This window comes from Schistocerca americana, chromosome 3, assembly GCF_021461395.2.
Source record: "Schistocerca americana isolate TAMUIC-IGC-003095 chromosome 3, iqSchAmer2.1, whole genome shotgun sequence".
NCBI classification, from domain to species: Eukaryota; Metazoa; Arthropoda; class Insecta; order Orthoptera; family Acrididae; genus Schistocerca; species Schistocerca americana.
Window position 1 is genome coordinate 429658847 of NC_060121.1, and position 12550 is coordinate 429671396.

The 12550-nt window shown below is 43.5% G+C and overlaps 1 protein-coding gene across 1 annotated transcript in view; it reads left to right on the plus strand.

Annotated features, from left to right (window-relative positions):
- LOC124606140 (diuretic hormone receptor-like) overlaps positions 1–12550 on the plus strand; it is a 185472-nt gene that overhangs the window by 48753 nt on the left and 124169 nt on the right. The window contains exon 4 of the mRNA XM_047138105.1: positions 5432–5525. Coding sequence (XP_046994061.1) covers positions 5432–5525 — 94 coding nt within the window. The remainder of the gene's footprint in view (positions 1–5431; positions 5526–12550) is intronic.

Genomic DNA, 12550 nt, shown 5'->3' on the forward strand with positions numbered 1-12550 from the left:
ACGAGGAGCTACACGAATGGAGAATTAGATTTCGGAAATTGTTGGGAAATTCAGTATTCCGAGATCCTCAATGTCAAGACTGTTCCGAGAATACCAAATTTCAGGAATTATCTCTCACCACGTCAACACAGTGGCACACCGCCGTCACTTAACGATCGACAAAAAATGTTGAAATGTGTGTGAATTCCTAAGGGACCAAACCGCTGAGGTCATCGAGCCCTAGACTTACGCACTACTTGAACTAACTTATGCTAAGAACAACACACACAAACACCCATGCCCGAGGAAGGACTCGAACCTCCGGCTGGTAGAGCTTCGCAATCCGTTATAAGGCGCCTCAAACCGTGTGGCCACAACGCGCGGCTAACGATTGACAGCAGCGGCGTTTGCGTAGAATGTCAGTGCTAACAGACAAACAACACTACTTGAAACACCTGCAGAAATCTATGTGGTACGTACAACAAACGTACCAGTTAGGACAAAGCCGCGAAATTTGGGGTAACAGACGACCGATTCGAGTGCCTTTACTTTCAGTATGAGATCGTGTGCAGCGCCTCTCCTGGGTTCTTCAGCATGTCGGTTTCACCCTACATGACTGGAAAACCGCGGTCTGGTCAGATGAGTCCGAATCTCATTTGGTAAAAGCAGATGGTACAGTAAGTGTGTCATGCAGACCTCACGAGGTCATGGATTCAAGTTTTGAATGAGCAATTGGGCATGCTGCTTGTGGCTACGTAATGGTGTGGGATGTGGGGTCCTCCATTAAGTTCGACTACTTGGAGACCACTTGCAGCCATTCATGGACTATGTGTTCCAACAACGATGGGTTCTTTATAGACGACAATAGGCCATGTCACAGGTTCACGATTGGTTGACGAATCATTGTTTACAATGACTGATTTGGCCACCCAGATCGCCCGAGATGTAATATATCGAGCATTTATTGGACCTATCGCGAGGTCTATCCTGCGCTGGAAACACTTTAGCAGTACTGTAGAGGCATCATAACTCAATATATGTGCAAGGGACTTCCATCGACTTGTTGAGTCCATGCCCCTCCAGGTGTTGCACTACTCCGGGCTATCGGAGGTCCAACACGATATGACGAGGTATCCCATGACTTCTGTCACAGTGTATAATGAAGGAAGAGAAGAATGATTCGAATAAAAGGAGCGATTTATTAAACATTCTGTATGGAAGTTACTGACAGCAAGCAACAGCATTTATTTACATAGAACGGTCCTCTCCTCTCACCTGCACCCACTCCATCCCCGCCAAAAAGAGAACTTGTTATTACCAGAAGCGTTCCTGCGATGCTAGCCATAATCATTTAGCAGGAAACTTTGTTAATTAATCGGGACTTTGGTTGTAGGTACCTTAATGACCCAGCAGTTTCCTCGACGCGCCGTTCATTACCCCATTCACCCTCCACCTGCTCGCCGGGCGGCGCTTTCAGCTGATACACTTTGGGCACGGAGTCTGCGAGATCATATCGTCAGCGCTGGCCCTAGGGGGCCATTCTCACTAGGGGTGCGCCCTTTTGCAGGCCAGAAGGAAGCGCGGAGGAGGCTGCAGGCGTGGTCGGGCGGAGGCGGGCAGCACCTGGAAGAGACGCGGAAGGGGTTTTCTCATTAAGGCGGCGGCGGGTGGCGGCGCCGAAAACTCGGGCAATTACTCCGGTGAGCAGCGCTAATCAGCGCTCCTTATCTGGCGACGCGGCCGGCGCGAGTTGTTGGGAAATTAGGTTCCGATTGATTTCCCGACCTTGCCCTCCTGTGCGACCGCGCTGATTACGGCAGGGATGTGCCAGGGTGGCCGGGTGGCGGTGGGCGGTGTGTGCACGGAGTGGGGGTATAGGCAGAGGTTGGAGGCAGAGGTTGGACACCGCAAAGGCCCTTCTGGCCGGGCGCGGCCCAGCCGCAGCCGCGCGGTTGCCCATTAAGGGCAGCAGACGGGCAGAGCGAACCGCCGAAGACCCCACATCTTAACCGCCATGCGAAATTCACCCTCGAGTGCGTCTTTGTTGCTCCTCTGTGATTCTCATCTTTGGGAACTTCACTAATTAGGACGCTCCCTTAGGTGGTAATCTGAATAACACAGTGCGCTGAACCAGCTTATCCGTTACGACAGAAGTCTCGTTGCAATTAAAGTAGACACGAGATTGCGTAGTCTTAACTTTAGACGAACGCAGACATTGTCATATGCCCTCTCTCGTTGGAAAACTGCACAGAAGTTTGGAATTAAACTCGGTAATCTTCCTCTTTCACGAAATTTCATATTATTAAATTATTTTGTTCTCAGTTAAGAGACTGTAACAGTTTACTGGTTTGAAGTGAACTAAATTACTATCATAACTATTATTTTCTTACGAAATAGCAGGTCAAAAAGTCATATAACTGAATTGATCTCAAGTGACAAGGAATTGCGTTAGGTGCCTATTTGTCGTGTTACTCTCTTAACAAGATACCTCACCTGACTATGACTCACAAGAGTCTAAAGCGATAAACGCTTGCGAGGTGCTGGGGTGGACAAGAGTTTGTACCTCTGAAATTGTGACGAATTTTGCATGAAAACGAGACATGCACACGACCCCCTCATTACCTACCACCTAATTAATTATGCTCACAATGCTAACGAACTAAAATGATGATGGACCCTGCTAGTAGGAAAAATAAGGAGTGCACAAAAAATGGTTCAAATGGCTCTGAGCACTATGGAACTTAACTTCTGAGGTCATCAGTCCCCTAGAACTTAGAACTACTTAAACCTAAGTAGCCTAAGGACATTACACACATCCATGCCCGAGGCAGGATTTGAACCTGCGACCGCAGCGGTCGCTCGGTTTCAGACTGTAGCGCCTAGAACCGCTCGGCCACACCGACCGGCAAGGAGTTCAGACTCACAATAATTTAAAAAAATCGTAATCTACTCAGAGAAAAAAATGGAGAACTTTATCATAATAAACAATAGGAAATGGGCTTCTGCATATATCTACGAAATGACATGCTGAATAGAATATTACAATGAGATTTATTATACATCAGAACATAAATGCACATAATTAACGATACAAACAGTAGGTTAAAGGCTAGAGTATATTAAAGGATAGGATATACTGAACTTTTATGAGAATAAGAGTTGGCTCAAGAACAAGGGGCTCCTACTCTCTGTGATGCAATAGATTGACGATAATGACTGGAGGTCCTAATGAATCAAATATTGATGTCCCAACTATATAGCAGTATCACAATTAGTGATACAAATGGGATCACATGGAGAAACAAGCAAGGTAGACTTGTAACAAAGCGAGCGCGCATGTTGCTGAGGGATTCAGTATAAAATTGATAATGTCCTTCAATGCCGGAGCCGCAAAATACTGTACCAATACTGAAATCTGCAGCACGTCATCGGTAGGCAGCGTCCTGATCATGAAGGCGACGACTTCTGCCATGCAGCAATTCTGTGTCAACCTCTGGACTCGAAGGCTGTCCGAGAATTCTAAGTTCTTCCGAGAAAGACCGACCAAGTCGCAAGACTGTCCGACTCTGACGAAGATCAGATCCCGCATCCCCACTGCCCGCGCAACGCAAGAGCGAAGCCAACATTTCTCAACTCCCTACTCTCCTAGAAAACCACGAATCAGCATTCAGCGCTGATTCCAAAATTACCCCCCCCCCCCTCCCCACTGTCTCAGAACATAATTAGCGACAATAGCGACCGTTCCCTCCAATTTCAGCTGAGGGCACTGAACTTGCCATTTGACCGGCTACGAAAACAACCTGCGTTGACCACCGGCTATCCGGCGCCAGACAGTTGCGCCCAACAGGGCACGGTCCACAAGGATTCTAAGAATCAAGAGGACAATGCAGTCAGTCGGTGCCAGGAGTCTTCGTTCCGGACGCGCTGGAATGGTAAAAACGTAAACTGCAGCGACACTCAGACGTCTCGCAGGTCGTTTCTCCCTGAAAACAATGGGCGAAACTCGACCGACGTCAGTCGTTCCGCCAGGCGCTTAAACCCATTGTACGAACCCCTCAGAATTCGGGGAAGTGCAGCCCCCAACCGGAAATGCAGTGTGCTGCGTCCTCCGATGCTCACCTTGCACAGGCCACACAGGGAAGTAACCCAACATCCATAGGAATCAAGTGAAAAGTACATTGAGCTCTCAGTACTAATTCATTACAATAACCTTATTCACTCTGTTACCACCAAACAATGACATAGAACATTAATAAAATTGATGAAAATGGGAGGCGCCATGCAGAAGAGGGCATGGAACCTCTCACGCTTACAACTCATATACCCTGATGTGGGATAAGTCTTGAGTAATATTACGGGGTGTGAAACTCTGCTACAGACCTTCGGTAGTGCTTTCAGATTATGTCACCCTTGGAATCCAGTGGACCGATATCTATCTCGCAATGGTCCAGCATAGCTGTTACCAATCTGTAGTTTCACCTCTGAGTCCTGTCGCACAATGAATACACCTAAAACACTAGGTGCAATAGCACTAACAGGCACTAATTAAACACGAAGATCGCCATCGCGTCGCGATCCGAAATAAACAAAGTTACACCAAAATAAGTAAAAAATGAACTTTATTACGATACTCAGAGCCCATTTAAACACAATACCTTATGCTAATGATTTAACATCTAACACTAAATTCGCTATGCCACGAACCGATTTTGGGAAGGAAAACCCAATGCAAATCGACCAAACATTGCACCAATGTTTTGCGTCGCTATAGTCACATGGGTCACGAGTGTCAAAAACAAAGTCTGGCGCGCCTGCTGATTATGACGGCCTAGGAACAAATGTGTTTGCAACGGTATCGTCTCCAAACTGGCTCGCAGAATGAGTGTTCGAGCCAGCCAATTAACAGCTAGAAACTTCCCTCCATACTACCCTAGGATTTAGTACTATTTTTATAGTAAATGAGACTTTGAAAAGTAATAAACTCCACAGATAACTTGGTGGGAGTCGCATCACCTTTACCTATATGCTTTCAATATTTTATTTGTTGATTATAGTAAACAGCACATACACAATTTAAATCCAGGTCTGTGATTCGTTGATCTCGTTTACCCGACGGACACCAGCTTTCCAGGCGGGCAAGGTTGCATGAAATGTTGCGGCCATTGCACCTGGCAACTTGGCAAGCCACCGGCTTTTATTGGCGCCATCTGACTGTAGAATTCGGTCTAGTCGCCTTTGTTTTCGTCCTTTTCCTTGGAACTTTTGTGCTTCTGCATCCACATCAACTATAGCTGGCGTTTTTCTACCGGCATCCATCGATTTCAACGTTTCACAGCACCTGACATTACACTGACTGTCGGCTTATTTGCTTGCTCTGGCCCATTGCAACCTGTAAGCATCCGTTAAAGCTCTGATTGGATAGATGATAACTGTTCCTTTATGTGTGTTACAGGGAGCTGAGGTGTTTACGAAATACCATCCACACGAACCTCATGTGCACCTACATTCTAGCGGACTTCATGTGGATACTCACAACCACGCTGCAGGTACGCCAGAAGTTCACTTGAGCGCAAGCAGATATGTGTAGCTCTAAGAATAGAACCTCGTCGTGAAATATGATTAGCGAAGTCAGTGGAATTAACTTTATGTTTCACTAATTTGGATTCGAAGAAAACTAGCTCACATCTAGCAGTTCACATTATCCTTCTAGGTTTACCGTGTGAGTGCTGCAAAATAACAGAAATTCTGCTGCCTGATTGCCGTACAAAGATCTTGAAGGCTTCAGTGATTGTTGCATGCTTATGTAAATTTCGGTAATTATTGTATTGATGTTTGGTGTGTCTCTTCCGGTAATTATTTCTAAAAGTTTTAGGTTAGGAGTAATTTGTTACTATCATATCCCGGTTTCGGAAGAATTTCCGGCATTGTCAGATGTCCAGTTTCCATGATTCCCTATCGTCCCACCAATATTATCTTAAATCTCTTGATATCTGCTTTTACAGATCCCTCTACCCAAATTTTTCTTACTTGACCTTCAAAATTTTCTGCGGTTCGATGACACCCGCAGCTTAGTCGCCTTAGGTAACCTGGATCCATCCATCGGCTGGACATGAGCTTATCATAGTAATGGCTTGTATTCGATATCAGTAGTCAATGTTTCTTCTATATCCATGTGGGACTTTTTAGGTCAGAAGAACCATCACTTGCCTGCAAGATCGAAGACACATCTGCCACAATGTTCTCAGAGAATACTTGTCCTTGCAGATCGGATGTAGAAACGATTAATATTATTTTAGTAAACTGCATGAAAGGGACACCGCCTTGTCGGAGACATTTTCAGTGCCAGCCGGGAGGGTATATATGCTCCGTCGGAGCCAAGGGCTGTGCCGGCGGTAGCGTAGCTATCCCGACGATCACCCAAGCTGGAGTGGTCTTTACAGAGGAGCCAGATAAAGTGTCTTACAAGGCAAAGCAGGAGGCCTTTGGAGGCGCGGTCAAGCCAGTTTCCCTACAGAAATAAACCTGATACAATTTCTATCTGACAAAATATCTTCGAGGATAAGAAGATATCCTATACCAAATACCAGGAAGCAACTTGGGGATGGATCATGGAGTAGATGTTAGGACACGCTGTTGCCCTTGGGGCATGCAGGAGATGGTCCCAAAAGTCGGTCCCAAGACCCAAGAGGAGCACTTACGTACAGAACATGAAGTTTTATTTTTTTCAAACTTCATCCTAGAAGGCTTTACGCATGGACATCACCCACTGATAGCGAAGAGAAGAACATCAGAAATCAGAATGATTTTATTCCATGAAGCTTCTCGTATTGAGAATTGAGGAGCGCTCTGTATGTCCTTTAAATAAATTTTTTATAGCAAAAAACGAGTTAGAAACTACATTTTATTGACTGGTTCCACAAATACAAAGTGATTTTCTGATCTTGAAAACCTTTTCGGGTTGTACGCCGTCTTCAATTGTGCGTTCGTTACTTAAGCCATATTAATATTTTTATAGAGAGTACATTTCCCATTTTCGATGATCTTGTGTGGAATGTGAAATATAAAAGTTTTTTAATATCTGAAGATGACAGTTGTATCTGTAGGAATCGGTCAATAAAAAATTGTTATGAAAGAGAACTGAGCTACAAAAGAAATTTCTTTAATGATTTTTACCGGTGTAACAAGAACTAAGAAAATATGTGGAATCCACTAAAACATATTCTGATGCCAATATCAGTAATGACTATAGCCCTTAAGTAATTGAATTAAATGAATTATCTTAGGAACACTAGAAGGGGCATATAGACTTAAGGAATTAGAAAGTTCTGGAGTGGAAACAAATGTTGGTAATGTTCTAGAGGAAAAAATTAAATCAATAGAAGAGTCTTGGCCTACAGAAGTAGAATCCCCTTGGAACTATTTTAAAGACAGCATCTCAGGTACAGGAAAATTGCATTGCCCATAAAGTACAAAAGACTGCACGGAGACATAAGCAGAAGATGCAGAGAAGTGAGGGAATTATGGGCTTTTTTTTTGGTCATCAGTCTACTGACTGGTTTGATGCGGCCCGCCACGAATTCCTTTCCTGTGCTAACCTCTTCATCTCAGAGTAGCACTTGCAAACCTACGTCCTGAATTATTTGCTTGACGTATTCCAATCTCTGTCTTCCTCTACAGTTTTTGCCCTCTACAGCTCCCTCTAGTACCATGGAAGTCATTCCCTCATGTCTAAGCAGATGTCCTATCATCCTGTCCCTTCTCCTTATCAGTGTTTTCCACATATTCCTTTCATCTCCGATTCTGCGTAGACCCTCCTCATTCCTTACCTTATCAATCCACATAATTTTCAACATTCGTCTATAGCACCACATCTCAAATGCTTCGATTCACTTCTGTTCCGGTTTTCCCACAGTCCATGTTTCACTACCATACAATGCTGTCCTCCAGACGTACATCCTCAGAAATTTCTTCCTCAAATTAAGGCCGGTATTTGATATTAGTAGACTTCTCTTGGCCAGAAATGCCTTTTTTGCCATAGCGAGTCTGCTTTTGATGTCCTCCTTGCTCCGTCCGTCATTGGTTATTTTACTGCCTAGGTAGCAGAATTCCTTAACTTCATTGACTTCGTGACCATCAATCCTGATGTTAAGTTTCTCGCTGTTCTCATTTCTACTACTTCTCATTACCTTTGTCTTTCTGCGATTTACTCTCAAACCATACTGTTCCTCATTAGACTGTTCATTCCGTTCAGCAGATCATTTAATTCTTCTTCACTTTCGCTCAGGATAGCAATGTCATCAGCGAATCGTATCATTGATATCCTTTCACCTTGTATTTTAATTCCACTCCTGAACCTTTCTTTTATTTCCATCATTGCTTCCTCGATTGAAGAGTAGGGGCGAAAGGCTACAGCCTTGTCTTACACCCTTCTTAATACGAGCACTTCGTTCTTGATCGTCCAATCTTATTATTCTCCCTTAGTTGTTGTACATATGACCCGTCTCTCCCTATAGCTTACCCCTACCTTTTTCAGAATCTCGAACAGCTTGTACCATTTTATATTGTCGAACGTTTTTCCCAAGTCGACAAATCCTACGAAAGTGTCTTGATTTTTCTTTAGCCTTACTTCCATTATTAGCCGTAACGTCAGAATTACCTCTCTCGTCCCTTTACTTTTCCTAAAGCCAAACTGATCGTCACCTAGCGCACTCTCAATTTTCTTTTCCATTCTTCTGTATATTATTGTTGTAAGCAGGTTCGATGCATGAGCGCTTAAACTGATTGTGCGATAATTCTCGCACTTGTCAGCTCTTGCCGTCTTCGGAATTGTGTGTATGATGCTTTTCCAAAAGTCAGATGGTATGTCGCCAGACTCGTATATTGTACACACCAATGTGAATAGTCGTTTTGTTGCCACTTCTCCCAATGATTTTAGAAATTCTGATGGAATGTTATCTATCCCTTCTGCCTTATTTGACCGTAAGTCCTCCAAAGCTCTTTTAAATTCCGATTCTAATACTGGATCCCCTATCTCTTCTAAATCGGACTCCTCTTCCTTCTTCTATCACATCAGACAAATCTTCACCCTCACAGAGGCTTTCAATATATTCTTTCCACCTATCTGCTCTCTCCTCTGCATTTAACAGTGGAATTCCCGTTGCACTCTTAATGTTACCACCGTTGCTTTTAATGTTACCAAAGGTTGTTTTGACTTTCCTGTATGCTGAGTCTGTCCTTCCGACAATCATATCTTTTTCGATGTCTTCACATTTTTCCGCAGCCATTTCGTCTTAGCTTCCCTGCACTTCCTATTTATTTCATTCCTCAGCGACTCGTATTTCTGTAATCCTGATTTTCCCGGAACATGTTTGTACTTCCTCCATTCGTCAATCAACTGAAGTATTTCTTCCGTTACCCATGGTTTCTTCGCAGTTACCTTCTTTGTACCTATGTTTTCCTTCCCAACTTCTGTGATGGCCCTTTTTAGAGATTTCCATACCTCTTCAACTGTACTGCCTACTGCGCTATTCCTTATTGCTGTATACATAGCGTTAGAGAACTTCAAACGTATCTCGTCATTCCTTAGTACTTCCGTATCCCACTTCTTTGCGTATTGATTCTTCCTGACTAATGTCTTGAACTTCAGCCTACTCTTCATCACTACTATATTGTGATCTGAGTCTATATCCGCTCCTGGGTACGCCTTACAACCCAGTATCTGATTTCGGAATCTCCGTCTGACCATGATGTAATCTAATTGAAATCTTCCCGTATCTCCCGGCCTTTTCCAAGTATACCTGCTCCTCTTGTGATTCTTGAACAGGGAATTCGCTATTACTAGATGAAACTTGCTACAGAACTCAATTAGTCTTTCTCCTTTTTCATTCCTTGTCCCAAGGCCATATTCTCCTGTAGCCTTTTCTTCTACTCCTTCCCCTACAACTGCATTCCAGTCGCCCATGACTATTAGATTTTCGTCCTCCTTTACATACTGCATTACCCTTTCAATATCCTCATACACTTTCTCTATCTGTTCATCTTCAGCTTGCGACGTCGGCATGTATACCTGAACTATAGTTGTCGGTGTTGGTCTGCTGTCGATTCTAATTACAACAACCCGGTCACTGAACTGTTCACAGTAACACACCCTCTGCCCTACCTTCCTATTCATAACGAATCCTACACTTGTTATACCATTTTCTGCTGCTGTTGATATTACCCGATACTCATCTGACCAAAAATCCTTGTCTTCCTTCCACTTCACTGCACTGATCCCTACTATATCTAGACTGAGCCTTTGCATTTCCCTTTTCAGATTTTCTAGTTTCCCTACCACGATCAAGCTTCTGACATTTCACGCTCCGACTCGTAGAACGTTGATTATTCAATCTTTTTCTCGTGGTAACCTCCCCCTTGGCAGTCCACTCCCGGAGATCCGAATGGGGGACTATTCTGGAATCTTTTGCCCATGGAGAAATCATCATGACACTTCTTCAATTACAGGCCACATGTCCTGTGGATACACGTTACGTGTCTTTAATGCAGTGGTTTCCATTGCCTTCTGCATCCTCATGTCGTTGATCATTGCTGATTCTTCCGCCCTTAGGGGCAATTTCCCACCCCTAGGACAAGAGAGTGCCCTGAACCTCTATCCGCTCCACCGCCCTCTTTGACAAGGCCGTTGGCAGTATCAGGCTGACTCCTTATGCCGGAAGTCTTCGGCCGCCAATGCTGATTATTTATCTAAATTTAGGCAGTGGCGGGGATCGAACCCGGGACCGAAGACGTTTTTTGATTATGAATCAAAAACCACGGTTACATTCCACATTATGGGCTACTGAGAAATATAATGAAACTGAGGTACGTCAGGAGAAACAAATTGAGCACATGGCTATCGAGAAACAGCTACTATTGGATGGCAGCTGACCTCAACCAATCGACTAGCTACGAAGTGAGTCACAAAGTAATTTTAATCAGGATATAGTATCGTCCTGTGGCAGTTTTCGGTGAGCACAACTCTCTTCAGTACGCCAGAATTGTGGTGTCAGCGCAATTTACGCTTCGCGGTCTGTTCGTGATGTGGACGTCCACAGGCCCGGTGTCTGTATGCACAAGTCGTCACATACCTTTAAAATTAAATGGGAATGACAGAAGAGAGCGTTGTGAAATCTCAAAATCTATTATGCAGTTGCATGGTCGACGGTTACTGTAAACTTGATATGAATTGACCTTATAGTACCATGCAGACAGAATTTAGCAATGAAAGAACAGTAAATTAAAACGGTCGGAAGATGATAATCATTGTTGTGTACATGAAGAAGCAATTTGTGTTAAATTAGCGTGTATGGAGAACGTGAACAGCAGCATATCTGAAGTCGTACGCAGCTACAACACCTTTCGTTGGAACTGGACGCAGAGTTTGGAGACTTTATATTACTGAAAAGTTCGCTGCTTAAGACAATGGGAGTGCCAGAAATAATTTTTTGATTTAAGACCCCTATTGTGGAATTTATGAAGGAAAATGAAGTGTAGAAACGTGATTTAGAAAATTCGGAAGGGACATCTCATTGATTTCAACAGATCTCCGCGAAGTGACCTAGAAGCAGGAAACAAAAAAAAAGAGAAGAAAAGTAAAGAAAAAGAAGGAATAACGGAAAGCGGCCGAAGAGCAGAAAAGCAGTAAAAAGAGCAGGAAACCAAGCTTAGAATTCTTTTTGATGACAACGATGAAGACACTTTGGCCTACGAAGAAAAATTTCAAATTTAAAGCCTGAAGTGCAATGGATCAATTACCAACTATGCTCCCTCTGCGCTCATGATCTCTGTACAGGAGTTCAGGAACACAATTTGGCTTTTATTGATAAGAAGTGTAAGTCGAACGACGTTTCGAAACTATATATATTTATTTCATTGATAAAACAGTTCTTTAATCTGCTATTTTTTAGATTAGATCTAAGAGGAGATTTTCGCACTCACGTGAGGTAAAATACTCGCTTTGTCATATTGTGGAAATTCAGTTGTTTGAAGTACTCAGTTTCATCCTAAAGATATGGGTTGACAACCACACAGAAGATTACAGCAACCAGCCACTTTTTACAATGCTAGTTATTTCTTTAAATAGCGCCGTTACCGGTTTCGAACCACCAGGTTCATCTTCAGACGGCTAGTTCACGTTTTAGATTAGATTTCGCTTTTATTTCCCCACCTAACGAAATTTCCTTCGGGTAATGGTGTCCTACAACCAAAACAAGATGTGAGACAACCTCTTTTTAGCTGTAACTATGCCTCATGACAATTTTAAGTGATGTACACAAATTGTTATTATTAAAGGGAAGATGTGTCGGTGACTTACGATGAAGACTCCGAGCCATTAGGTTCCATTGCAGGTTTCTCATCATCTTGCAGCAGCGAAAACTGTATAATGCACTTTTTGTGTATATACAAGGTGGTCCATTGACCGTGACCGAGCCAAATATCTCATGAAATAAGCGTCAAACGATAAATCTACAAAGAAGGTTACTTGTCTAGCTTTAAGGGGAAAACCAGATGGCGCTATGGTTGGCCCGCTAGA